General features: G+C 45.6%; 1 protein-coding gene across 1 annotated transcript in view; it reads left to right on the forward strand.

Annotated features, from left to right (window-relative positions):
* The window catches only part of DNAH10 (dynein axonemal heavy chain 10), a 952,322-nt gene that overhangs the window by 455,663 nt on the left and 472,513 nt on the right, over positions 1-24,146 (forward strand). Inside the window, 4 exon segments of the mRNA XM_029571350.1 lie at positions 13,964-14,098; positions 19,909-20,061; positions 20,194-20,382; positions 23,162-23,308. Of these exon segments, the coding sequence (XP_029427210.1) occupies positions 13,964-14,098; positions 19,909-20,061; positions 20,194-20,382; positions 23,162-23,308 (624 nt within the window).

Below are 24,146 nucleotides of genomic sequence, written 5' to 3' on the forward strand. Positions count from 1 at the left end.
TTTTGAAAAAAACTTGCTTTATATGTGTGAAAGAGTTTGATAAGTAGTAATATAAAATTTAAAGAATATAAAAAATATAATCCATAAAAAGAAAGAGAAAAGAGAAAAAAGAAAAAAATGTAAAAATTTGAAAGGTACTAGGTATTCGATTTTGGAATTGTTTTAATGTTATACCAGTGACCTTATATATGTTTTTATTTTATATGAGTGTTCTTTGTATCTCCACCTGAACCAGGGAAGGGCAGGTAACAGTATTTTTTAAATAAGCAAGTAAATAATAAAATAAATAAATAAATAAAGTCTGCTGCAGTATTTTGTTAACATAGGATTGTCTATGCATAAGCTACTTTGCATGCATTAGGCAATTTTATGCATGAAAAGCAGCTTCCATTACCTTCTGCCTTCTGCTCCACCAGTCCTGAACCTATGGGTACATCCTCTCATCAAGCACAAATGGAGGCAGAGTTCTAAAAAATTTTTTTTTAACACGACAGCACTAGAACCTAAGTGATGATTAGAACACATTCAACCAGTGTTCTCTGCCTCCAGCCGTTTGATGGGAGTTTAGAGTTTTCGCTCTTGTTACTGATATAAAAGATTTATTATTTTATACTTTTCAGCACATTTACTATTGTCAATGTGCTTTAGATTGTGGCCATGCTCCTGCAGATGGTTCTCCTGCAGTGAGGCAAGCCTTAGAGACTAATTTATTTACTCCTTGCCATTTTACATACGGGCCGATACAGTAAAATGCGCGGGAGAGCCGGTGCTCCGAGGCGAGCATCCGCTCTCCCGACGCGTGCCTAAGCCACTCTCCTGGGCGTGCGATTTTGTCTTCAAATGAGGGCCCGCGGTAATAAGGAGGCCTTAGGGACACTAGCACATCCCTAGCGCCTCCTTATTGGCTGTCAGCGGGTTTCACAGCCGACGCTTAATTTTACCGGCGTCGGTTGTCGAACCCGCTGACAGCCATGGGTTCGGAAAACGGATGCCAGCAAAATTGAGCATCTGTCTTCCAACCCGCGAGCCGCGGGCTGAGTTTTATTTTTTTTGGGGGGGGGCCTCCAACTTAATATCGCTTAATATCGCTATGATATTAAGTCGGAGGGTGTACAGAAAAGCATTTTTTTCTGCTTTTCTGTACACTTTCCTGGTGCCTTTGGGCAGGCATTAATTTTTGAGAGTAAAATGTGCGGCTTGGCTGCACATTTTACTTTCTGTATGGCGTGGGAATAACTAATAGGCTCATCAACATGCATTTGCATGTTGCGGGCGCTATTAGATTTTGGGGGGTTGGACACACGTTTTCTCGCGCTATTACCCCATACTGTATAAGGGATAATAATAGCGTGTCAAAAACACGTGTCCAGATGGGGGCTAATGGTGCGCTCGGCCGAGCACACCGTTCTATATTGGCCTGTTGGTAAGGAAGTGTGGTCTCTACTTTCCAAATCGGCCAATTTTGGGGATTTAGACTGAGTTACCTGCTTTTCAGCAGAGAATTCCTGTGCCTGCCACAGCTGAGAGCTGAGTGGTGTTTTTTCCACCATGTCTGAGAAGGTCTGTCGTTGCAGCGGTTGCGGGATAAAGTGTAATTCAGCTGTAGGATCCTTATGTTCTCTGTGCCGCAGTAAAGCTGAATCGCCTGAATTGAGCATTTCGGCATCAGCAAAGAAGGTAAATGATGTGGTCATTAAGCAAAAGCCCTTGTCTAAGGCAGCTTTGGTTTCAGAGAAGCCATCAGCAGCAGCCATTCTAACGGCTGCCTTGGATGCAGTGGCCATTTTGATTGACACGCCAGGAGCGTTGGCGTCAAGGGGAGGTTCTATTTTAAGCCAGGGGCTTCCCAAGTTATTTCCTGGTCTTTATTTTTTTTTTATCTGATTCCAAGCAGGAATCCCCTGGAACCAGTGCTGGAGTATTTTCTCCTGAATTTGTTTTTACGTCAGGCTTTTCATGCCTTACAGGGGAGTGATCTTTCGGAGCTTGGCTATAGTGAATTGTCTGCTGATGTTTTTAGATCTCAGAAAAGAAAAAAGAACATCCTTATGAGAGAGAATCTTTTTCTGTGGATCTGGACTCTCCTCCTTATTTTACGATGAGGATAAGTAAGGAGGAAGCATTGTTGAATATTTAGAAGAAGGTGAGATTAATTCAGCAGAGGATGATGAAAAACAGATCAGACTGTACCATAAGGAGGAAATGTCTGCTTTACTGACGCAAGTTATTGCTGCTTTGGGTCTTGAGGAGCATAAATTTGAAGAGGAAGAGGCTCCAGGTTGGGATCCAATCCTTAATGGCACTCGCAGATCTGCCTCTGTTTCCACTCCATCCAGAGATTGAGGCTATGATTATGGCTGAGTGGGATTCTCCAGAGGCTGGATATAGACGCCTGAGAATTTTTAATAAATTGTACTCATTGCCCTCTGAGGTACTGGATCGTCTTTTTCAACAGTCTAAGGTGGCTGCTGTTGCTAGGAAGACTACTATTCCTGTGGAAGGAGGTGCTTTACTTTGTGATGCTCAGGATAGAAAGTTAGAGGCATTACTTAAGAATCTCTTCTCTTCAGGTTCTTTAGTTCTACAGGGAGCAGTTTGTGCAAGTTATGTTGCCAGATCTCTGCTTCGTTGGATTCAGCAGATGTCTGAGGTTTCTAGTTCAACGAAAGTAGAATCGGCCACGTCATATATTTCTGATGCTTTATATGACATTATCAGAATTACGGCTAGATCTTTGGCTCTTTCAGTGGGAGCCAGAAGGCTTCTTTGGTTAAGAAATTGGTCGACTGATTATTTATCAACAGCTAGATTTTCTTGTTTATGTTTTAGAGGTAAATATCTATTTGGGGAAGAATTGGATTGTTTAATGAGAAATTTAGGAGACACACAGGCTCAGAAATTATCTGAGAATATGGTTAAACCTAGTTTCTGCCTTTAAAGAAGCCATAATCAGTTTTTGGAAGCCAGAAAGTATAGACCTGGCAAACGTGTTATGCCTCAGTCTTCAAACGATAAAAGAAAATCTCAGTCCTTTCGTGGAGCAAGAAAGCCAAGGGGAGAGATGGCCCTCTCCGCTGGCAGATCAAATAATGCACAGTGAAGTGAGGAGGATTCATTTTTCAGGGAAGCCTATAGGGGACAGGCTACAGGGTTTTCTTGGAGAATGGATCCACATTACTTCAGATTAATGGGTATTGGACATAATAAAATATGGTTATTGTTGCGTTCGGTCCTTGACGGCTTTGCCCCGTTTGCCTCATCTTATTCACGGCTCCTCCCGCTTACTTGGGAAAGATGTCTTCCACCGCGTCTACAAGACAACCTCTCTGGCATCCCCAGGACGGCTATGGTGCAGCCTCCTGCCATTGCTCCTCCTAGGTACTTACTAGGGTGCACGCGCGCGCGTAACCCATGTCTTTGTACCACCCTTGGCGCGAACCTCGAGGGCGTTCCCTCATGCTGACGTCAAGCCATCCGGGTATATTACCTTCACTAATTTGCTAGCTCGTCCAGTTAGCAAGGACTCAAATCCGTTCTTGTCTACGCTACTCTGCCTCTTCCATGCTGCCGCAGGAAGCTCTCTCTCAGCCCTACGGGGTAACTGCTAACCTGGGTACTCGCTCCTCTGGGGCCCTCTGCTTTATTTCAGGTGCCTTACAGGGAATAGGTACTCGCTCATCGAGGGCCTGCTCTCCCTGCCTCGGTGCCTGTACCTTCTACAACATACCTGGTGGAATCGCATATCAACAGCAAACACCTAGTAAGTATAACTCTCAGTCTATCTCTTCCACAGTATCTCCTCGCTGGGAAACCTGCTGCAGAACCTCCTGTCGTCATCTAGGAGAGAAGGGCTCCCTCTGCCAAGGTCCCTGAGATTGCAACTACTGACTGCCTCACTACTGCCACCTGGTGGCTATCTTCAAGCTGTCTAATAAAGAACTATTGTGTTTTTGTGTAGTACGAGTCTAGCCCAGTGCTGTGGCTCCTCACGGGGTTCCTCCCCGTGGGTGTAGTCATCTCCACAGCACCCAAGGATCCACCAAAACACACGTAACCACAACAGTTATGCCCCAGAATTAAGAAAGTATATAAGGAATCATTTTGTAATCTCTCCTGCTGCAGTTCACAGGACTTTAGACAAGTTGATTCAATTGCATGCATTTTGCCCAGTTCCAATATCAGAACATGAAAAGAAGTGGTATTCAATTTATTTTGTGATTCCAAGATCTTTTTTAGATCTAAAAGGGGTAAATCAGAATATATATATATCCCTCAATTCCATATGGAATCTCTTCGCACGATCATAACCTCAGTACGCAAGGGATCATTTTTGTCATCCCTAGATTTTAAAGAGGCCTATTTTCATATTCCAATGAAACAAGAATTTCAGAAATGTCTTCATTTTTGTATAATTGGCCAACATTTTCAGTTTGTTGCCCTTCCTTTTGGTTTAGTGACAGTGCCAAGAACCTTTTACAAAGAGTGATGGTGGTGGTAGCTGCCTTTTTAAGAAGAAAGGGAATTTTAATTCATCCATATTTTGGACAATTGGTTAATAAGAGCCAAATCTTGTTCCAAAGGGATAGTTTCAATGGAAAAGGTAGTCTCATTACTTCAGAGTCTAGGTTGGATAATCAATTTTTCAAAAAGTCATTTACGGCCTTCCCAGAAGTAGGAACATCTAATGGCACTGTTCGATTCAGAAGGTGGTATGGTATACCTTCCACAGAAAAGAATGTTAAAGCTTTGAGCCCAGGTGAGAGAGTTCTCTGCAAAGCAAGCATCAACTGCTTGGCATTATCTTCAACTTTTAGGGTCAATGGCTTCAACCATAGAGTTAGTGCCTTGGGCAAGAGCCCATATGAAACCTCTACAGATTTTGCTCCTTTCCAGATGTAATCCACAAGTTCAGGGTTACCATGGGGGTCTTCCTTTACCCGACACAATTTGAGAGTCTCTGACTTGGTGGACTCATACGCCAAATTTAAAAAAGGGAATGCCTTTGGAAAGTCCAGTTTGGGCCTAACTGATTCCACATTTTCTGAGTATAAAGATTCTTGGAATGAGTAGTCAGATCCAAGAATCTTTATACTCAGAAAATGTGGAATCAAAGCGAGTCACAGTGGCCAATAAATCGTTTAGAGACCAGGGCTATCAGACTGGCTCTACTGCATTTTTAGCCTTATCTTCAGGGAAAGGCAGTAAAAGTTTTAAGCGATAGCAGTAGCATATATAAACAAGCAGGGAGGAACATGCAGTGAGGGTGTTCTGGAATAGACAGATCGCTTGTTTGTGTGGACCGAGAATCATTTGCTTCAGTTAACAGCTCAGTACGTAGCAGGGCAGGTCAATGTTCAAGCAGATTATCTAAGTCGGAATGTAATAGATCCTGGAGAATGGGAATTATGTCAGGAGGCCTATTTGAGATAGTACAGAAATGGGGGCCATATCAGTTAGATCTAATGGCTTCCAATCAAAACAAAAAGGTAAGAGGGTTTTCAGTCGCCACAGAGAAGTGAACAGAGAAACAATAGATGCCTTTCAACAGAGTTGGAAGGGATACAATCTTCTGTACCTCTTTCTCCCATGGCCTCTAATAGCTCGAGTGTTAAGGAAGATAGAGAGAGAGAGTGTTAGTGGTGCTAGTAGCCCCTGATTGGCCAAGAAGACCATGGTATGTAGACTTAAGAAGACTGTTAGTAGACCAGCCTCTTCTCTTGCCGCAAATCAAAGGTCTTCTACATCAGGGTCCTGTAGAGATGGAGGATTCAATATAATTCTTGCTTATGGCATGGCTATTGAAAGGGCAAGGCTAGTAAAGAGATATTACTCCCCTTCGGTAATTAGTACAATGTTACACGCTAGAAAGAATTCTACTTCTCTGTCTTATATAAGAGTTTGGTGCATATTTGAGGAATTTTGCAAGGAAAGAAATGTATCTGCATGGAAAGCACAAATAAAAGATATTCCAGCTTTTTAAATCTGGTTTAGATAAATGTTTAGCCTTAAACTCTTTGAAAGTACAGTTAGATGCCATTTCATGTTTTCAGGGGAAAATTAAATGTAATTTGATCACTTTCCATAGGGATATTGCTAGTTTTCTAAGTGGGGTGAAACATTTGCGTCCTCCGATTAGATCTGTTTTTCCTCAATGAAGTTTAAATTTAGTTCTGCAGGCTCTAACTAAACCTTCCTTTGAACCTTTAGGCGAATCTTCAATTAAAGATTTAACTCTTAAAACAGTCTTTTTGGTGGCAATTACTTCTGCAAGAAGAATTTCAGAATTACAGGCTTTATCATGTGAATCTCCTTTTTTGAGATTTACTAAGAATTTGGTAATTCTGAGGCCTATTCCTTCCTTTTTAGCTAAGGTAGTATCTCTTTTTCAAGTGAATCAGCATCTTGTTCTACCTGCATTTAACAGGAGTGAGTGTAAGGAAGGTCTAAATTCATTAAGATTATTAGATGTCAGAAGATGCTTAAAATTTTACCTTGAGAAAACTAAAGTTTTTCGAAAGTCTGAAAGGTTATTTGTTAATTTTTGTGAACCACGTAAGGGAGAATCGGCTTCAAAATCTTCAATAGCTAGGTGGATGAAGAATATTATCTCTTCTGCTTATTTGTTACAAGATAAAATGGTTCCTAATATGATTAAAGCCCATTCAAATCGAGTGCAAGCCTTGTCATGGGCTGAAATATGTTTGGTTAAGTCCATTGGAAATATGTAAGGCTGCAACATGGACGTCTTTGGAACATTTGCAAAACGTTATAGGTGGGATCTTCTTGCAAAACAAGATGCCAATTTTGGTTTGTCTGTCTTAAAAGCAGGATTATTATTCACCCACTCTTAGATGGGCTTTGGTATTTCCCATAGGTTTGGGACTGGTGGAGCAGAAGGCAATGGAAGGAGAAATTATGTCTTACCTGTTAATTTCCTTTCCTTTACTTCTGCTACACCAGTCCAGAACCCCGCCCTTTATATTTGAAGATAAGATTTCTAATCAGATTATTTTGAGTGTATTCATTTTTACTGTTGGTTGCATTTGGCCTTGGTTTCCTTCAAATCAGAATTGTGAATATTCATTTTATTTATTATAACATTTTTTCAGCATTTCGACTGTGGCACTATAAGATTAATTTTTAAAACTTGCTATTTTTTCACGATATTTCTTTTGTTTGTTCATTTTAGCTTTAACATCAGTAAACTGGATGCATGTGTTCTAATCACTTATTTCTAGTGATGTCATTTATTTAAAAAAAAATAAATTTTTAGAACTCTGCCTCTCTTTGTGCTAGATGAGAGGATGTATCCATAGGCTCTGGACTGGTGTAGTAGAAGTAAAGGAAATTAACAGGTAGGACATAATTTCTTCTTATTTCCATAGGGGGAGAAAATCTTCATACGACAGTGCCACAATTTTGCATAATAACATTTAACGCATGTCATATGCTGGTTAAGTCGCAATATCGCTTTATCACTTCTTAGTAAATCTAGGCCTAAGTTTGTACCTGAGGCAATGTAGGGTGAATTGACTTGCTGAATGCCACAAGGAGCAACAGTGGGATTTGAACCCTGACTTTCCTGGTTAGCTCTAAATATTGGAATTATTTGGGTAGGTTATCCAGCTAAGGCCTGGATTCACCATTCTTTCGCAGAATGGTGAATCCTGTGAAAACGGGGAGCGGGGGGGGCAGGCCTGCGAAAGCCCGCAGCCTTCACACCACTGTGGTGTGCTGGCTTTAGCACTGTATAGCGACACCATAAAAGGTGTAGTTATTTGGCATGCTACTGCCGACGATAATATTAGTAACATTATCACCAGCAGCGAAAACACCACTGACTCCACCCCTCCCCCTAATTTGCATCATATCGCATGCGAAAAGGCCCTAACGCACGCGATAAGGGTTTAGAAAATAACCCCCTAAGTTTGGCCCACCCTTGAAGCATCTTTGATTTATCCAGCTAAAATATTTTTGGGATAAATCTAACCTGGTCAGCACAACAGGATATTCAAATCCCCTGGTTTGTCTGGCTAAACCTCTTTCCCTGTACGTACCAGGATCAGTCCAGGACACCTGGGTTGTGACTCCGCACCAGTAGATGGAGACAGATTAAAACTTGTGGGCCAGTCACAGCCCCTCAGTCTTACTCTGTCTCCAGTAGATGGTGCAGGTCCAGTCACAGCTCTGCCTGACCTGATTCTGGTGTTGGTGTTAGTCAGGTTTGAATTTTGGCTAGGCTTTTCTATTAGGCTTAGTTGTTTATATACCAAATTGGGGTTTTTTTCTTTTAATCTCTTAGTCCCGGGTGCCCTGCCTCCCAGGGGAGTTGAGAGGTCCTGAGGGGACTACCCTCCCCCGGTTGAGGCCGCTGCCAGGGTTGAGGACCCGGCTAAGCTAGTGGCAGCGTCAGGGGTGACACCAGGGAGCCTGGTTCACTCACCCCTGCAGGAATAAGGGCTTTTCAGAACCAGGGACAGCGTTTTTGTTTGTAAAAAAAAAAAAATATATAATTTTTACTTTTGTTTTTGCGGCTCTCTGTTACCTGGTGTCGCCGCTCCGTTTTTCTCGGTGGGGGGGCGTCATTGGCAGGGGGGAGGTCGTCGAATTGCTCTGTTTGTTTATTTTAAATTTTTTAATTTTTGTGGTAATTTTTTCGCCGCGGCCCCGTTTTTCTCCCGCGTTTTCGCCAGCATGCCGCGTGCTGCACAGTGCAGGGCCTGCGGCTCGGCGCGCGCGCGTCTCTCTAGGGACAGCCTTTGTTCAGCCTGCGTCCCGGGTGATGAGGGACCCTCGGTAGCGACGCGGGGGGCTCGTTCCCGGGTCGTGCGTTCGCCGTCGCGCGGTGGTAGCTCCGCTGACAGGCCTCAGGATCTTTTCCCGGTTAGTGCGGGAGTGGCGGCCATCTTGGCCACCGGCCGGGAAATTTCGCGGGAAACGGTGGGGGCCTCTTCCTTTCCTCCTGCGCTTTCCCCACAGCGTGTCACGGCGGGGGAGGTTCCCTCGGAGGGGCTTCGGTCCCGGGAGGCTTCCGAGAGTGATTCCTCGGATTCTGGTGATTTTTCTGAGGATTTTGCGCTGTTGCTGCGCAAAGTCCTCAAATACAAGCGCAGCAAGCGCATCCGGGGGAATGGCTCGCGTGCGGCCGACCACGGGTCCCCTCCACGGAAAAAGAAGACCAGGAAGGGCGCGGAGATTGCCCACGGTGCGTCCCGGGGGAAGCGGCCTCCCAGGGGGGTGCCGCAGGAATCGGATCCCGAGGATTCCCCTGAGGATGATACGGAGTCCGCCGAGGAGCCCCTGACGGGGGCCGGGAAGGCAGCAGTGGATGGTACTGCACAGCCCATTGCAGAGAAAGCTGCACAGGCTGCAGAAGGGGATGACCCCAAGGTGGTGCGGCTATTCCGCAGAGAGGAACTGGCACTTCTCATCCCGGCCATTCTCCATGAATTGGGAATTGAAGCTCCTCCGGTGGTGGTCCGCCAGGAGGCGAATATGGATCCTGTTCTTCTCGGCCTCACAGGACCGGCGGTCGCCTTCCCTTTTCATTTCTTGTCCACGGATATCCTTTTCAAGGAATGGGATACTCCGGAGTTAGGTTTGAAAGTCAGTAAGGCCATGGATAAACTCTATCCTTTACCGGAGGAGGCGCTGGAGCTCCTCCGACTTCCAAAAGTGGATTCGGCGGTGTCCGCTGTCACGAAGAGGTCTACCATCCCTGTCACGGGAGTGACGGCCCTCCGGGATATTCAAGACCGAAAGTTGGAGGTACAGCTCAAAAAGATTTTTGAGGTTTCCGCCTTGGGAGTGCGAGCTGCCATTTGCACGAACTTCGCTATGCGAGCTAGTTTGCGCTGGGCCCAGGTACTGCAGGCGAATGCAGGTCTCTCTCCGGAGGAGGCTTCCCAAGCAGATAGGTTGGAAGCAGCTATCGCATATGGGGCCGATGCGCTCCATGATCTTTTACGCACTTCAGCTAGATCCATGGTGGCAGCGGTGTCGGCACGCCGCCTCCTTTGGCTGCGCAACTGGGCGGCGGATGGTTTGTCCAAGGCTCACCTCGGGGCATTGCCCTTCAAAGGGAAATTGCTGTTTGGTAAGGAATTAGATGACTTGATGGTTTCCCTGGGTGAGAACCGAGCGTTTAGGCTGCCAGAGGATAGGACCCGGTCGCGCTCTTCGTTTTCTGGCAGAGCCTGTTTCCGGGGTCCCCGGAAGTCCAGGCCGCAAAGATCCACCGGACCTTCGTACAGGCCGGCCTCTTCTCGAAACACTCACTGGCAGCAGTCCTTTCGGGGCAAACGCTTTGGCAGGCAAGGAGGAGCCCCGTCGGGTACGGGTTCCAAACCTTCGCAATGAAGTTCGGCCGGCCCATCCCTCGTCGCGCCCTCAGCACGCTGTCCCAAACGTGGGGGCGCGTCTATCCTTATTTCTCGGGGTATGGGCCAGCATGACGTCGGATCAGTGGGTCCTCGACGTGATAAGACACGGTTACGAGTTAGATTTTGCTCGCATCCCAGCGGACAAGTTCCTGGTCTCGCCTTGCAAGGATCCCAAGAAGAAGGCGGCAGTGCTAGACACCATCCGAAGACTAGAAAGCTTGGGGGCCATCTCTCCAGTTCCGGCCGATCAGTACGGCAAGGGCCGGTACTCCATTTACTTCATAGTTCCCAAGAAGGACGGCACTTTCCGACCCATACTGGATCTGAAAGGAGTCAACAGATGTCTTCGGGTCCCTCACTTCAAGATGGAAACCATTCGTTCGGTGATCGCGTCAGTGCGGCCAGGCGAATTCCTTGCGTCACTAGATCTCACAGAAGCATACCTTCATGTGGGCATCCAGCCAGCCTTCCAGCGGTTCCTGCGGTTTTGCATTCTGGGCAGACACTTCCAGTTCCGGGCTCTTCCGTTCGGCCTGGCGACAGCGCCTCGGACATTCACGAAAGTGATGGTGGTAGTGGCGGCGCACTTACGTCGGGAAGGCCTCCTGGTTCACCCTTACCTCGACGACTGGCTGATTCGGGCGAAGTCAGAGAGCCTGTGTCGGCAAGCGGTATCAAGGGTGCTACAATTCTTGCAGTCCCTCGGCTGGGTGGTCAACTACAACAAGAGTCATCTGGAACCCACTCAGTCCTTGGAGTACCTTGGAGCCGTTTTCGACACAAAACGGGGCAGAGTGATTCTCTCTCAGGATCGGATATGCAAACTACAGTCTCAGGTACGACGTCTTTTGTCTCAACACCGTCCGCGAGTCTGCGATTACCTGACAGTTCTCGGATCTATGGCCTCAACGCTGGCGTTAGTCCCTTGGGCGTTCGCTCACCTGCGGCCACTGCAGTCTTCATTGTTGTCCCGCTGGAAACCGATTTCAGAGGAATATTATCTTCCACTGCCTCTCGAGAATCAGGTGCGCTCCAGCCTGGGCTGGTGGCTGGATTCCAAACATCTCTCCTGTGGAGTATCTCTTCTTCTTCCCAACTGGACAGTGGTGACCACGGATGCCAGTCTTTCCGGTTGGGGTGCAGTTTGCCAAGAGAAATCGGTTCAGGGTCTGTGGTCAGAAGATCAGACCCGGTGGTCTATCAACCGCCTAGAGTTCAGGGCGGTCCGTCTGGCATTGCAAGCTTTTCTACCCCTTGTACGAGGAAAGGCGATCCGAGTATTGTCGGACAACGCTACCACCGTGGCTTACATCAATCGCCAGGGCGGGACGAAAAGTCCTCAAGTAGCAGAGGAAGCATGTTCCTTGATGGCCTGGGCAGAGCGGCATCTCAGCGATCTCGCTGCGTCTCACATAGCAGGAGCCGACAATGTCCAGGCGGACTTCCTCAGCCGACACCACCTAGATCCCGGAGAGTGGGAGCTAGCGGAAGAAGCGTTTCTTCTCATTTGCAGGACTTGGGGAACGCCCCACATGGATCTCATGGCCACGTGGAACAACTCAAAGGCTCCGAGATTTTTCAGTCGACGCCGAGAAAGAGGAGCAGAAGGGGTCGACGCGTTAGCACTTCCCTGGCCGGCGGAGGTGCTACTGTATGTGTTCCCACCGTGGCCCATGATCGGCAAGATACTGCGGCGCATAGAATTGCACCCGTCCAACGTGATCATGGTGGCGCCGGAGTGGCCGCGCCGTCCGTGGTTTGCGGACCTGGTCCAATTGTCGGTGGCGGCACCCCTTCGTCTACAGGGGTTTCCGGGGCTCCTTCGTCAGGGTCCCGTCTGTTTGGAGGATGCGGATCACTTCTGTCTCGCGGCATGGCTTTTGAGAGGTATCGGTTGAAGCAAAAAGGTTACTCGGACGCGGTAGTTGCCACGTTGCTGAGATCCAGAAAACAATCTAGGTCTCTGGCTTATGTTCGAGTCTGGGTAGTCTTTGAGGAGTGGTGCGTGGAGCGGGGTCTTAATCCCACTTCCGCTGCTATTCCCGATATTTTGGCTTTTCTCCAGGCTGGACTGGCCAAAGGCTTAGCGTGCAGTTCCCTACGGGTCCAAGTCGCGGCGCTTGGTTGTTTGCGTGGTAAGATTCGGGGAGTCTCCCTGGCTCTCCACCCGGATATCTCCCGTTTCCTTCGGGGGGCGAAACACCTCCGTCCTCCTTTGCGGCTCCCTTGTCCTTCTTGGAACCTCAACTGGGTGCTCTCGTCCTTATGCTCAGCTCCTTTTGAGCCTCTGAAGCATTCTACGATCAAAGATCTCACGTTAAAGACTGTATTCCTGGTAGCCATTGCTTCGGCTCGCCGGGTTTCTGAGTTGCAAGCTCTATCCTGCAGAGAGCCCTTCTTGCGCTTTTCTGATTCAGGGGTTTCCTTGCGGACCGTTCCCTCTTTCTTGCCTAAGGTCGTATCGGCTTTTCATTTGAATCAATCGATTGAACTTCCCGCTTTCGCGGTTGGTGATTCTTCCGACCCGAAGTTGAGGGATTTGAGAAAACTAGATGTGCGGAGGTCTCTTCTTCGCTATCTAGAGGTCACAAATTCTTTTCGTTTAATGGATCATCTGTTTGTGTTGACGTCGGGTCCGAAGAAAGGTTCTGCGGCGTCCCGCACAACGATCGCCCGTTGGCTCAAGGAGGCCATTGGTTCCGCGTACATTCTGCGCGGTAAAACACCGCCAGTGGGTCTTCGAGCTCATTCGACGAGATCTCATGCGGCGTCCTGGGCGGAATCTTCTCAGGTGTCGCCTCAAGAGATTTGCAGGGCGGCTACCTGGAAATCGTTGCATACCTTCATTAAACATTACCGATTGGATGTTCAAGCTACTGATGCTGGGGGATTTGGAGAGAGGGTACTCCGAGCGGGACTCTCTGCTTCCCACCCTCGATAACTTAGCTCTGGTACATCCCAGGTGTCCTGGACTGATCCTGGTACGTACAGGGAAAGGAAAATTAGTTTCTTACCTGATAATTTTCGTTCCTGTAGTACCATGGATCAGTCCAGGATCCCGCCCGCAGTGTGGCGCTATAGTAATGGAGAGTCCGCTCATTGTTGTTTTTTAATACGCTGACCCCTTCTTTTGTTCGCTCTCCCGGTTGGAGAGTCTGTTTTTCCTGTAGGGGTGTTGGAGTTATTTTACTTAGTAAGTTTCTATGGTTAGCTATGTTGGCTTTTGGATTTTTCTACTTTGACATTACGTATGACTGAGGGGCTGTGACTGGCACAGGGGCTTATATATGGCTCCGCCCACAAGTTTTAATCTGTCTCCATCTACTGGTGCGGAGTCACAACCCAGGTGTCCTGGACTGATCCTTGGTACTACAGGAACGAAAATTATCAGGTAAGAAACTAATTTTCCTATCTTAGCCAGACAAACCTTCTCAAAATCAACCTCTGTATGATTAAAGGATGGCTGTACTAAAGGGTTTTTCCTTTTTCTTGTCTGAGGAAAGGAGATGTTTGTACATTTGGCTCTAAGTGAATTATGTGAGATCTAATTATGCTTTGTCTTTGTGTTCTCTTGGCAATAGGCGCTCTCCATGTATTTGGGTGGTGCTCCTGCTGGCCCAGCAGGTACTGGCAAAACTGAGACCACCAAAGATCTGGCAAAGGCCCTGGGTTTGTTATGTGTAGTAACAAACTGTGGAGAAGGCATGGATTATAAAGTAAGAATTCTAAGCTTTTATTGTTCCATGTCTTGAGGAAAAGAGGCAGATAAAGAAATTAAAAAAAAAGAAAAAAGAAAGAAAAGTCCTGCTCATCATATGTGTCTTTCAGCTGCTAGCAATTTGCTTCTCTCCCATGTGGATTTGCTATGTTGTGGTACATATTTGATGCACTTTGGGCTATCCCTTATTAACAGGTCTGCAATTGTAATTTAGTACAGTTTTTTTCCGTCAATAAGCTTATTGACATGTGGGTGACACATCTGGTGGCACTAAACAGACCTCTTTATTTTAGCTAGTAGAACCTTTGCTCTGCTGAGCATATGTGGGAATTCCTGCTCAGGCATTGTCTCGTGAGCCCCCTCAGTGTTTTTTCATCTTTTTTTCAGGGATGTGAACCTCTTCCTATAATTGTATTTCTCCAAGGACAAGCAGGCTGGTAGTCCTCACACATGGGTGACATCATCAGATGGAACCCAGCACGGAAAACTTTTCTCAAAGTTTCTAGAAACTTTGACTGGCACACTGAGCATGCCCAGCATGCCACCAACCGCACGTCCACGCAGGGTCCCTCTTCAGTCTCTTCTTTTCCGCTAAGTTTTCGCCTCGTGATCGTGAAACCCGCACTTTTTCTTCTTTTTGTGCAGTTTTTGATATCTCCGGTGTTGCATAGGGTCGGTTCAAGAAAAGTCGTGGAAGCATTGCCATTGGTCCTCTTCCTCCAAACCGGACCGTGGGCAGGCATTGACCGCGTCAGGCAGTCGAGCCAGTTCCACCAGGCCAGCAAAGCAAAAGGGTTCTACTCCAGGTTTTTCCTGATTCCCAAGAAAACTGGAGGCTTCGGCCCATATTGGACTTGTGGGCTCTGAACCAGTTCCTGGTCAGAGAGAAGTTCACAATGGTCTCGTTGGGCACCTTGATTCCTCTCCGCAAAGCGGGAGACTGGCTATGCTCCCTCGATCTCAAAGACGCATACTCCCATATCCCCATTTCTCAAGCGGCTCGCTGATATCTATGATTCCTGGTAGATGGGAAGCATTATCCATACCGGGTGCTGCCCTATGGCCTTGTGTCCATGCCCTGCATTTTCACCAAGTGCCTGGCAATGGTCAGAGCCTGTCTCCAGAGCGAAGGGATCCATGTCTTCCCTTACCTCAATGATTGGCTTATCAAGAGCTACTCCAGGCAGGGGCACAGAATGCCCTGTGGGCCACAGTCTGGATCTTGGAAAACCTGGGCTTTCTGATCAGCTATCCAAAATCTCATCTCCAACCGTCCTTGCAACTGAATTTTTTTGGGGCCAGGCTGGACACTGTCCAGGCGAAGACCTTTCTACCACAAAAGGGCAGAGACCCTTGTGACTCTCGCTTGGGTGGTTTCCGGTTGCTTCCAGGTCTTAGTACACCGATTTCTCTGGTTACTGGGTCATATGGCAGCGACGGTGCATGTCACGCAGTTTGCGCGACTTCACATGCACAGGGCTCAGTGGACATTACGATCCCAGTGGTGTCAAGCTACCCAGGACTTATGAGCTCATGTACTAATCACCACGCTCCTACGGCCATTGGAGCATACCTTCAGGGCAAGAATGGTTCTACCATTTCCATCCATCCACTTGTGGGGAGGTTCATGGAAGGCTTGCTACAGCTTAGGCCCCCCACTCAGCTGCTGGCCATTTCCTGAGACCTCAACGTCATCCTGTCTCAGGTCATGAAACCTCCATTTGAGCCATTGCAGTCCCATGATCTAAAGTACCTATCCTGGAAAGTTATCTTCTTGGTTGTGGTTACTTCCGCAAACAGGGTAAGTGAACTACAAGCTCTGGTGTCACATCCCCCTTATACAAAATTTTGCCATGATAAGATGGTTTTGCATACACACCCAAAATTCCTTCCTAAGGTGGTCTCAGAGTTCCATCTTAATCAATCCATTGTGTTGCCTTCCTTTTTTCCGAAGCCGCACACTCATCTAGGTGAGTGGGCTCTGCACACCCTGGATTGTAAAAGGGCTCTGGCCTTTTACTTGGAACGGATGGCACCTCACCACCTAACCACTCAACTTTTTGTCTTTTACAACAAAAATAGATTGGGGGCTATAGTATCCAAGCAGACCGTATCCCATTGGCTTGTGGACTATATTTCCTTCTGCTGTGCCCAGGCGGGCCTACAGCTTGACGATCACGTCAAGGCTCACTCCATATGAGCCATGTCAGTCTCAGTGGCTCACTTGCATGCGGTGCCCATTCATGAGATTTGCAGAGTGGCGACCTGGAGATCCCTCCAAATGTTCACCTCACATTCGGGTCAATACAGTAAGGCCGCGTTAGAAAGAGTGCGGCAGTGCCGGGTGCACCCTCGTTTGCCGCATACACAGTTCTGATCACATACCGCTCGATACTCTATTTAAATTGCTTGCAAATGCAAGCCGCGTCTGCGAAGCGTTAGGTGAAGCGTTAGGCCCGCGCAACCCATTTTACGGTATAGGCGCTTAATACAGCGCCTATACAGTATCCTGGGTGCGCTGGTACCTGACATTTGAAATGACAGGCACCAGGAAGTGGATCCCAACTTTAACCCATGAAAACCTAAAAACCGAAAATCCCCTCCTCCCGAAGTGGCTCGACATGTGCCAACTTACCTTTTGTTGCTTTTCAGCCCCTTCTCTTCTCTGCCGCCCTCCAGAGGGGGCAGCCGGTGGCGAAAGAGGCTTGCAGCGTTCCCCCCTGCGCAGGTCCCGGTTCTCCTGGCTCGGCCCTCATCAAATTGTGAAGTCAGGTGAGAGCCGACTGTTCTGTGCCCTCTCCAGTCACGGCGCGAGCAAAGCGTACTTTCATTGGCCTGAGCACCCGTCAATTTGGGCGCTCCAGCCAATGAAAGCACATAGACAGGCGCGCGTGACGTCACGGCGTGCGTCACACCCGTCTATGTGCTTTCATTGGCTGGAGCGCCCAAATTGACGGGCGCTCCAGCCAATGAAAGCACATAGATGGGCATGCTTTCATTGGCTGAGCGCCCGTCAATTTGGGCGCACATGGACGGGCACGCGTGATGTCACAGCATGCGTCACACACACCCGTCTATGTGCTTTCATTGGCTGAGCGCCCGTCAATTTGGGTGCACATAGATGGGCGCGCGTGACGTCACGGTGTGCGTCACGCATGCCCGTCTATGTGCTTTCATTGGCTGGAGCGCCCAAATTGACGGGCGCTCAGGCCAATGAAAGTATGCTTCGCTTCGCTCGCTCCGTGACTGGAGAGGGCACAGAACAGTGGGCTCTCACCTGACTTCACAATTTGATGAGGGCCGAGCCAGGAGAACCGGGACCTGCGCGGGGGTGGGGAACGCTGCAAGCCGCTTTTGCCGCCGGCTCCCCCCTCCGGTTCGTCTGACTCATCACCCTGAAAACCATCCCCGGAACTGGTATCTCCCCAACATCCTCATTAGTAAACACAGAAGTAAAGAATTAATTTAGTCTTTCTGCAATGGCCTTATCTTCCCTAAGAGCCCCTTTAATCCCTCAGTCATCTAATGGTCCAACCGATTCCCTCACAGGTTTTTTGCTTCGGATATATTTTAAAACGTTTTTATTATGAGTTTTTGCCTCTATGGCCAACTTCATTTCAAATTCTTTCTTTGCCTGTCTTATCAATGTTTTACATTTACCTTGACAATACTTATGTTTATACTATTTTCTTCAGATGGATCCTTCTTCCAATTTTTGAAGGATTTTTTTTGGCTAAAATAGCCTCTTTCACCTCACCTTTTAACCATGATGGTAATCATTTTGCCTTCCTTCCACCTTTCTTAATGTGTGGCATACATATGGACTGAGCCTCTAGGATTGAATTTTTAAACAATGTCCATACCTGTTGAACACTTTTAAACTTTGCAGCTGCACCGTTCAGGTTTTTTCTAACCTTTTTCCTTCGCAGCTCACTACTTCCTGGACAAGTCTGGGCATCAGGATTCTGTCTTTGGCCAGTCTATCCTAAGAAATGTTTTTCCAGTGTAGGTACCCAACTCGTCCTATCTCAACCCACTGTGAATTTCAGGCTGCCTCATCCTTGCCAACAGCACCCCAGTTGTGCCTGTTGCACGTGTTCGGTGCTGCTTTTCCTCATACGAATGACTCAACCTGTAGCTTGCTATTCACCCATATGTGAGAACTACTATCTTCCTTGTCCTGGGAGAAAACAGAGTTGCTTGCCTATAGCAGGTGTTCTCCCAGGATTGCAGGATGTTAGTCCTCACGAAACCCACCCGCCACCCCGCGGAGTTGGGTTCGCTTATGTTTTATTATTTTATTTTTCGCTCGTACTTTTGCTACAAACGAGACTGAAGGGGGACACCTGGTGGTTGCAGGGTTAGTGGCATGCTGGACATGCTCAGTGTGCCAGTCAAAGTTCTAAAACCTTTGACAAAAGTGGTCCGTGACAGGGCTCCATATGTGAGGACTAAAATCCCTTTGTCCTGGGAGAACACCTGTTACAGGTAAGCAACTCTGCTATTTCTACAATGTTCTCTCGCCCTAGCTTGATAGTACCCAGGTAGAGAGTCATCAAGCTAGGGCGAGAGAACATTGTAGAAATCTCATCTTTGTATACATTTCCTCATTCCAAATCGCATCAAATGTTCACTGATGTGTATTGTGCTGTTCGTACGTCTCACTGTGAATGTAAAACTGGCCCCCAAACCCTAGACCACCACCACCAAAACCTCACCTCGAGTTACTAGTTGACCCTCCTACAGTGATATAAACCCTAGCGGAACTAGATTGGTTACGGATTGAACACAGAATTAAATACAAAACCCTATGTACCATCCATAAACTAATTCATGATGAGAAATCAGACTGGCTAAACACAGCATTACGGGTACACGTTCCACACAGAAATCTTCGATCAGCAAATAAAGCACTCCTAACCAACCCTTCAGTTAAAACAGCAAGACTAACCCAAGTGAGGGAAAGGGCCTTATCATTAGCAGGACCCGCAATTTGGAACACAATGCCTCCAGAGATCAGATTACAAAGTGATCTCAAGGCATTTAAGAAAAGTTTAAAAACATGGCTTTTTAAACAGGCATTTTACAAGGAGACGGGAGAATAGAAATTATTCAGGAATAAGCAGATAAACACCGACACACAGTACTTATGAAAATACAGTAGAGTAGTCTATGAACCCCACATCACAACTAGCATATTGATAACACTATGTATAATAAATTTACCCGTAAAAGTACTTTCAGTACACTCGGTCATGACCCACTTCTCTAAAAATTATTTGGTCTAATGATATATTGTAACCGAACCTTTGACGGCACCTGTTAGAATGTACTATAGTACACTTTTACTTACATTAAATATGTGCCTACATGTAAACCGTTGCGATGGTATATAACTTAGCGACGGTATAGAAAAGATTTTAAATAAATAAATAAATAGCCTGATAAAGAGTGTCTCTCTCTCTAACAAGGAAATGCCTGTCTGGGTGTTGAATTTAACATGCGTTGCAGTAAAATACCTATGCAAAACGCTAAAATAGCATGTGTTGCTTTAACTCAAAAATGACACTTACCATTCCCCTTTTTTTTTATCGCGGGCATTATTCATGCAAAATTTATAGCGTTTTGATGAATCTAATTTATCCTGCTATCTATGAAAAATACTGTTTATGATGAGCAAACTTGCTTTACTGGAGTTATTTATGTATAAAATAGAAACATTTCTTTATAATGTATTATGTATATGGAAATATTTAAAGTTGTTTGCAAAATAAAATTCATATATTTTCTCTTCTTTTGGCTTTTTAGGCAGTTGGCAAAATTTTATCTGGCCTTGCTCAGTGTGGAGCCTGGGGCTGTTTTGATGAATTCAATCGTATTGATGCTTCTGTACTTTCTGTAATTTCATCTCAGATACAGACTATTCGAAATGCCCTGATGCATCAACTAGAAAGATTTCAGGTGAGCATGGATTTGAGCATATTTCTATTACTTAATATTTTCTGATCATTAATATAAATCACAAAATCTAGAGTGGGTTTCCTGTATCCCAGAAAACAATGTCAAACTTATTAGCTGTAATTGTTTATTTAGTTTGAAGGACAAGAAATTGCTTTGGATGGACGAATGGGAATCTTTATTACAATGAATCCTGGTTATGCTGGCCGAACCGAGCTGCCCGAGTCTGTAAAGGCATTATTTAGGCCTGTGGTCGTAATTGTTCCAGATCTCCAGCAAATCTGTGAAATTATGCTCTTTTCTGAAGGGTTTCTATTGGCAAAGGTAAAAACGTTTTAAATAACTATTTATTACTGAGGCGTGGTATTTTCATTACAGCATTAAGATGATTATTGGGCATCAAAGGAGAGGTCTAACCTCATGTCTTTCAAAATATAAATGAGAAATGAGAATAATAATAAATGGTAAAGAGGTGTTCAGGCCAGAGATGGACTGGAGGTTAAACCAGAAAGACTGAAGAGAATTGTGGAGAGTTAACTATCAGCATGATCCAGTTTTTGAAATGTTTATGTATATTATTCAAATTATGCTTCTTTGTAAATTTAATTTACTAAATTAATGACACTCATTCATTGAAATTATGTTTGAATTGTCTGCAAGAGCAATCCTACCTAAGCTTAGGAGGAATCTCTTTGCTTAGTGGCATGGAAGGACCTGAGTTTAGATCTTCCACTTCCCAGGTTGGTCAGGACACAGGGGATGTTGCAGAAGCAGTATTCACATCTCTGGGATGGGAAGCCAAGGGTGGAATAATCAACACACAATGATGATACCTAGTGGCTGAATTTTAGGGTCCAAGATTTCAGAAACCTGGAAGAAATCTACCTGGGTGTCCTCCGGCCAAGGCTGTTGCTGCAATGACTGAACTAAAGTAGCTTGAGACAGGATATAAAATAGGGAAAAAATCACTGGGTGGTTGCAGATTATCCCATGATTGAGCTGGAATCTCAAAAAGGAAGAGGAGGAAACTGCTGAACCGACAGAAAAAATCAGCTTGCTACCATATTTTAATTATATTTTTTAGTAAGTATTTTGCCTTTTGAATATAAGTATTTCACAGGTAGATAACATTTTAAGGGCTGACTACAGCTCACAAAGAGGGGAGTAGCTGGCTTGTTACGGCGGTTACTACCCCAAACCAAATAAGCCTGATGCTTCACCTTCAATGCATATACAGCATAGTTCTCTGCTTCAACGGCAGGGGAGAAGAAAAAAGGGTTCGCACTCACAAAGTGGGGAGTAGCTGGCTTGTTACGGCGGTTACTACCCCAAACCAATTGTGTCCGATACTTCACTTTTGATGCATATCCAGCATGGCTCTCTGCTTCAACGGCATGGGAGAAGACTGATACATCACGCATTTCCAGCATAGCTCCCTGCTTCAACAGCAGGGGAGAAGAAAAACAACCAATAAGGACTGTATAACATAGTCTGGGTAAAACAAATAAGCATGGGTGTAGCTTGCTTATTGCGGCGGTTACTACCCATACTACCCCTAACTAATCAAGCTAGATATTTCAATGGTGGGGGTGGAAGGGAAATAGAACCAAGAGCTAAGAGAAACAGATAAGTATGAGAGAAAAAAACGTGTGAAGCTTGCTGGGCAGACTGGATGGGCCGTTTGGTCTTCTTCTGCCGTCATTTCTATGTTTCTATGTTTCTATAAGTAAGGAAACCGCTTCTTTGAGAATAGATATTGTAGTCTATTCTCCTTTCTGTCTTACTGTCAAAATTCCATTCTGCTATGAGAAAAATTCTTTGGAGGTTCATATTCAGAAACGGGTAGATTTTTAAAAAGTACGCGCATGTGCCCATGGGCGTGCACATGTTATAAAATCCAGTCCAGCGGGCACAGGTGGGTAGATTTCCCAAGTTTATGTGCGGCGATGAGATTGGGCCTCCACCAGTTCCCTCCAAATTAAGGAGCGGACTGGGAGGGAACTTTCCTCCCCCGCCCCCCTACCTACCCTCTCTCCCTCTTCCCCTCTCCTCCCCGACCCCTTTGAAGGCCCTACCTTTTGTAGATTTCTTTATTTCGGAACTTACGCCAGCTCCTGAGCTGGTGTAAGTTGTGCCTGCCGGCGCACGATACCCCAGCACAGTGGCAAATGGCTGCTGTACCGGTGGCCTCCAGCTCCTCCCCCTCCCCTCCCTCGGACTGCCCCTCCTCGCCCCCAGGACTGTTCCTTGATAGAGGCCTGGCTCTTGTGTGCGTAACAGGGGTTACATGTGTGGCTGGGCCTCTTCTAAAATGCACGCAGCGCACACAAGGCCCAGTCGCGTGTGAAACCCCCATTTTTAACACGGGGGGGGGGTGGGGTTTAAAATCAGGCCTTAAGCTAGCAAACAGGTAAGCCATTTGGATAACTTTATCTGGGTATTCAGTGTAATTTACCTGGAAACGTTTTCCACTAATTATCTGAGGCAAAATTATCCAGATAACTTTAGACTTGCTATTTGTGTGGACTGACTTGTTTGCACAACTTTAGCTGGATAGCTGTCAATATGGTACTATCCAACTAAATATATTAGCCTGCTCTTGCCACACCTTCAGCCCCATCCTGTTTTTGTCCAAATAACATAGTTTGCACAAAAGATTTGCACGAATAAAGTTAACCTAGACAAGGAAGGGTGGGTGGGCATATTTTTAAAAGGGAAGATTTATGTGGGTAAAAGCCAAGTCCATTTCACCCTGTTACACCAGTCCAGATGAATGGGTTTTGGCCTCCTACAGCAGATGGAGGCATAGCACACAACTTTCCTTTGTGACATCATTCCCATTGTTTAGGGATGGTGTAGCATAGAAAAAGAAAAAAACAGATTTCTCTGCTTTTACTCACATAAATCTTCCCTTTTAAAAATACACCAACCTTCTTTGTCCAGGTTCTTCCCTGCATAAATCTTTTGAATATTGATCTCTTGGTGAACAGTAGCACTGACACCTGCTAGAGCACACGAAAGTTTTACCACAGAGTCACCTTCTAATAAAAGACTCAAAACTTTAAAGAACCTTGCCTTGCTTTTAATTAATTTGCTTTTTCAGAAACTTGCCAAAAAGATGACAGTGCTATATAAGCTTGCAAGGGAACAACTTTCCAAACAACATCATTACGATTTTGGACTTCGAGCCCTAAAATCTGTGCTGGTAATGGCTGGAGAGCTGAAAAGAGGGTCACCTGATCTTAGTGAGGTAATGCTCTCTTTACTGCTTTCTAAGTCTAGTAGGTGAAACTGAATACAATTGTTAAAAAACAGATTCCAAATTTCAAGTTTATATTAAAGATTTACTAAGTCTTTTCATCCTGTGTCTATAGGGGGGGAAAATTATTAAAAAATATCAACTATGTGTATGTATACTTTAAGCATTCATTGCAAAACCAATATTAAACATTTTTTAATACAATTTAATCATATACAAATTGTTCCCTTCAAAAAAAACCCATAGTAGGTAAACATTGAAATTAATGCATCAATTCTACACACACAGAAAACCACAAACATACATATATCACATGCATATAAAAATTGCCAGACTTTTTACATATATTCTGTTACAAAGTTCCTATATACCCAGTACCCAACAACAGGCCCTTGTTTCGCCAACAGCTTCATCAGAGGATGTAAACATCGATATATGTTTCTATCGTTGATACAATTCTCATGTCTTCATAATATCGCCACAATGCATGTACATTGCACAAAAACTCTGATTTATTCAAAACATCCAACACGCTGCTCATTGATTGTACTTCATGCTCAGGGACATTAATTGAATTGTCTCATGATAGCTGCCCCAAATATCAGAAAATCATTATTTATATGTCTTCTAAAAATGGAAATAGTCATATCAAAAAGCATAAAAAAATTGTATATAATATATATCATCTACAGACATATTAAACTGCCTATTATTCAACAGGCTTATTCACATCTCACTAATTCATTGTCAGAGTAAAAAGTAGCTTCTAATAAATTCAATGATGACTTTAAATAAAGCATCTTGCGCCAGCTATCTACAAAAATATAAA

Source organism: Rhinatrema bivittatum, chromosome 11 (assembly GCF_901001135.1).
Source record: "Rhinatrema bivittatum chromosome 11, aRhiBiv1.1, whole genome shotgun sequence".
NCBI classification, from domain to species: domain Eukaryota; kingdom Metazoa; phylum Chordata; class Amphibia; order Gymnophiona; family Rhinatrematidae; genus Rhinatrema; species Rhinatrema bivittatum.